The 4,503-nt window shown below is 40.5% G+C and overlaps 1 protein-coding gene across 1 annotated transcript; it reads left to right on the top strand.

Moving 5' to 3' along the window:
• The first annotated feature begins 564 nt into the window (after positions 1-564).
• LOC149003844 (subtilisin-like protease SBT5.4) lies at positions 565-3,880 on the top strand. The gene is made up of 7 exons (XM_089169050.1): positions 565-648; positions 741-850; positions 1,156-1,253; positions 1,339-1,503; positions 1,604-1,712; positions 2,003-3,210; positions 3,324-3,880. The coding sequence occupies exons 1-7, from the start codon at positions 565-567 to the stop codon at positions 3,878-3,880; spliced, it is 2,331 nt and encodes a 776-aa protein (XP_089025176.1).
• Positions 3,881-4,503: the final 623 nt, after the last annotated feature.

Here is a 4,503-nt window from a genome sequence, read left to right as displayed (position 1 = left end):
CATTTCATTTTTTTTCGTTTCCCAAACCTTTTCTTCTTGACCAAATGTTCTTGTCTTTTTTTTTAATGGCATAATGAGTGGTGTCCGGCCTTAATCCACTCTTTTTGTTTTTCTATTGTAAGATGGAGAATGAATTTCTTTCTATTAATGAATCTTTTATTTGCTGAGGTAATTGAGTTTCCACCTGCAAAACCTAACGGGGAAAAAAAGGAAAAGAAAAGAAAAGAAAAGAAGGAAAAGAAGTTTGTTAGGGAGATGATGAGAACAGTTAAATCTCTGTCCAGAAAACAGTTCAAGCCTTTCTGTTAGGGAGATGATGGGAACGAAGAAGCATTGAACTAGATCAGTTTCTTATTCAAGATGGACAACAGGATTTCTGTCCACTTTGGAGTTTCCATCTTAAGGTAGTTGAGTTTTGATGGCTAATAAGACTTTCAAGAGCTATGACGAAGGGTTTGCCCATTCAGGATGATTAATGTGAAATCCGTTTCTCAAGGTAATGACCATCCTCTATATAAAGTTATGAACCATAGCAGAGAGCTGCATAGGACAACAATCTAAATAATGGACTGCTCAAGGTTTTCGCTTGTCCTTCTCCTCATATTGGTTTTCTCCATCTTGCAGAGAACCACGTTTGCTATAAAAAAGGCATTCATGCAATTACTACTACTTCTTCTTCTTCTTCTATTTTTCGAGTACTATATGTGATTTTGATATGCTTTATTCACTCGATGTTGCAGTCTTATGTAGTATACTTGGGATCACATTCACATGGTCCAGAAATCTCACAAAATCATCTTGATCTAGCGGAACGGTCTCATTATGAGTTTCTGGCAAGTTATGTTGGAGGGTAGGAAATTAACCAAACTTTCGAAACTTGACTGCTAAGTCTCTCTATTTTTTATTCCGGTACCTCTGGCCACGTGGAGAGAAAATTTTACAACTCACACGGTTGAATTATTGACATGCATCCAACCTCAAAGCAAGAAAATCACCCTAGTAAAAGAAGAAAATCTTGCTCTGAGATACATGTGAACAATAGGAACATGTAGGTTGGAAAATTTCTCATCCATGTAGATAGGGGATCTAAACTCTCTTTTCTTTTCAAAATTTGAGACTCTAGCTTCCACTTATACCCCTCCCTCCCATGCACAGTCCCCAGGCTGCGAAAGAATCAATTATTTACTGTTACACAAGACATATAAATGGCTTTGCTGCGATCCTTGAAGAAGAGAAAGTAGCTGAGATTGCTAGTACGTACTTTCTGTGCATAGATCATATGTTGTTTTTATCATTTACAATTTTAATGGGTGGTCATTATTCAATCCATGCATGCAGAGCATCCCAAAGTCATTTCAGTCTTCCCAAATAGATTACACCAATTACACACAACCCGATCGTGGGAATTCCTTGGGCTGGAGAAAAATGACGCAGTTCAACATGGATCGTTATGGGAGAAGGCTAGATTTGGTGAAAATACAATCATTGGGAACCTTGACACTGGTAAATACTTCTTGTCAGTCTGAAATTTTCTAGATCTTTCTTCTTCTTTTTCTTATCTTCTTTCGTTCATATATCTTGATCTGTCTGTATTGTGGTTAAGGTGTTTGGCCGGAATCAAAGAGTTTCAGTGACGAGGGATACGGACCCATTCCATCCAGGTGGAAAGGAGGCTGCACAGACACCGGTCGTAACGGAGTTCGTTGCAACAAGTACTTGGATCCCTTTCCCCCTTTCTCTTTCCTCTATTTTTCCAACTTTTCATTGATTATCAATTTGTTTTCTCTCAAATAAAATGCTGATTTTGTTCTTGACTATCCGTCTCATTTTCAATCACCTGCAAGACGGATGGTTGAGATTTCGATCTCCACCCTTGGCAACAGATTAACGCACAGCATTAAGTCTTGACAAAAAAAAAAAAAGAACTATTTAGTTTCCCTTGAGCCCAAGATGGAGTAGTAAATGTTATTGATGTTGACTTCTGCATAACTACAATATACAGGAAGTTGATTGGTGCCAAGGTTTTCAAAGGAGGAATTGACTCTGTCATTGGCCAAAATAAAACATTAAGCCAAAAGGACGATGGACTTACACGTGACGATGACGGACATGGGACTCATACCTTATCGACTGCCGGAGGTAACTTCGTTACAAACGCCAGTGTTCTTGGCATTGGAAAAGGTACCTCAAAGGGAGGATCTCCAAAGGCGCGTGTAGCTGCCTACAAGGTATGCTTCAAGGCCGGGTGCGCAGACGCTGACATTATAGCCGCTTTCGATGATGCCATTCACGATGGCGTTGATATTCTCTCATGTTCCATAGGAAGCCCTCCACATGATTATTTTACAGATGGCATCGCAATTGGTTCATTCCATGCAGCTAGGAATGGTATACTGGTGGTAGCGTCAGCTGGAAACGCTGGTCCAACACCTGGTACCGTCTCTAACACAGCACCGTGGATGTTCACAGTTGGTGCCAGTACCATTGATCGCCAATTCCTGTCATTCGTAAAGCTTGGTAACAATGAGCAGTTGAATGGGCAAAGCCTCTCTCCAACTTCATTGCCTTTCGGCAAGATGTATCCTCTAGTGACAGGACTAGCTGCGACAGCAAAGAAAGCTTTACCCGAGGATGGCTTGTTTTGCAATCCAGCATCACTAGACCCAACGCTGGTAAAGGGTAAAATAGTGGCGTGCATGAGAGGTGGTGGCAGTGGAAGGGTTGAAAAGGGTTCAATTCTACTGAAAGCAGGGGCTGTGGGAATGATAGTGCTCAATGATGCAGCATCAGGGAACGACGTGATTGCCGACGCTCACTTGCTACCTGCATCGCATTTGTCATTTGCAGAAGGTCTTCGGTTGTTAAATTACATAAATTCGACAAAAGCACCTACGGGTTACATCTCAACAGTCAACGTGGAGCTTGGAACCAAGCCAGCACCTGTAATGGCTTCATTCTCATCTCAAGGACCCAACATTTTGACACCCGAGATTCTCAAGCCCGACATCACTGGACCAGGGGTGAGCATCATTGCTTCTTGGAACCAAGGGGCTCCCTCAAGCTTCCCAGTCGACACTAGAAGGGTTTCCTTCAACTCTGAGTCCGGGACATCAATGTCTTGCCCTCACCTGGCTGGTGTTTGTGGCCTGCTCAAGACACTTTATCCTAATTGGAGCCCCTATGCCATCAGATCTGCCATCATGACAACCGGTAATTAATTAATCCTCTTTAAGCTTCCTAGCTTGCGAGACCCATGATTAATCTTCTTCTATCTTTTATTTTGTATTGTTGATTTTGTCATGTTTGTGACATGGTTCATGCAGCAAGCACAAGAGATAATGCAATGGAGCAGATACTGAACTCGTCGAACATCAAAGCAACCCCATTTAGTTATGGAGCCGGACATGTTCAACCTAACCGTGCCATGGATCCTGGTTTGGTCTATGACCTAAACTCTACGGACCTCTTGAACTTTCTCTGTGCCATTGGCTACAACGAAAACCAAATCAGCATATTCACCGAGACACAGATGCCATACAAATGCCCCAAGCCTGCCATCAGTCTCCTAGACTTGAATTATCCATCCATGGTAGTTCCAAACCTTAAAGGCTCTATAACTTTAACGCGGAAGTTGAAGAATGTTGGATCATACCCATCAACATACAAGCCTACTATTCATACTCCCATGGGAATTTCGGTTTCAGTGGAGCCGTTGATCTTGACATTTGATTCAATTGGACAAGAGAAGACATTCAAAGTAACCTTCAAGACTAAGAAACCTGGTTATGCTAAAGATTACGTATTCGGGGAACTTAATTGGTCTGATGGTCATCACCGTGTCAAGAGTTCCATTGCAATTAAGGCTGCATCTGCAATATAGAGTTTCAAGTTTGACGCACCCACGCACATGACATGACAATGCTTTCGAGTTTCGACCCTCCCCCATGTACTTTGATTCTATTACTACTGTATCCCCTGTACTTTTCAAAATTACTAATCCAACCTTTAACTTCGTCTACAATTACTATTGCCTCCCTACCGTTAAGTTCCGTTAATTTACTGATGATGTGGGATCTTTATATTTTCTCAAAAACCCCAAAATACCCTTATACTTATCTCTTTTTTTTTTTTCGTCCAAAACTTATCTCTTTGCTAATTTACCCTTTTGTCAAGTTATCGTAGTACCCTTAATTAACTATTATAATCCATTTTATTCTTAAAAATACCCACCAAATAAAGAAAGAATGATTGAATATAACTCAAATATAAACCGAAGAAGAAGGAAAATCGAATTCAACTCAAATTGGAAACTGAATATCACCTAAAATATTTTCAAAATAAATGAAGTTTAGTGAAGGTGGGAAACCAAATTGGATTTGGATTTTGCTCATTTCTTTAATTCAAAATAATGAAGTTTAGTGAAGGTGAGAAACCAAATTGGATTTGGATTTTGCCCATTTCTTTAATTCAAAATAAATGAAGCTTAGTGAAGGCGGAAAACCA

The sequence above is a fragment of the Hakea prostrata genome, chromosome 9 (genome assembly GCF_041222555.1).
Source record: "Hakea prostrata isolate BN-2017 chromosome 9, UWA_Hpros_2, whole genome shotgun sequence".
Classification (NCBI taxonomy): Eukaryota; Viridiplantae; Streptophyta; class Magnoliopsida; order Proteales; family Proteaceae; genus Hakea; species Hakea prostrata.
The sequence above is the reverse complement of the archived record's forward strand: the minus strand, read 5'-3'. Positions and strand labels throughout refer to the sequence as shown.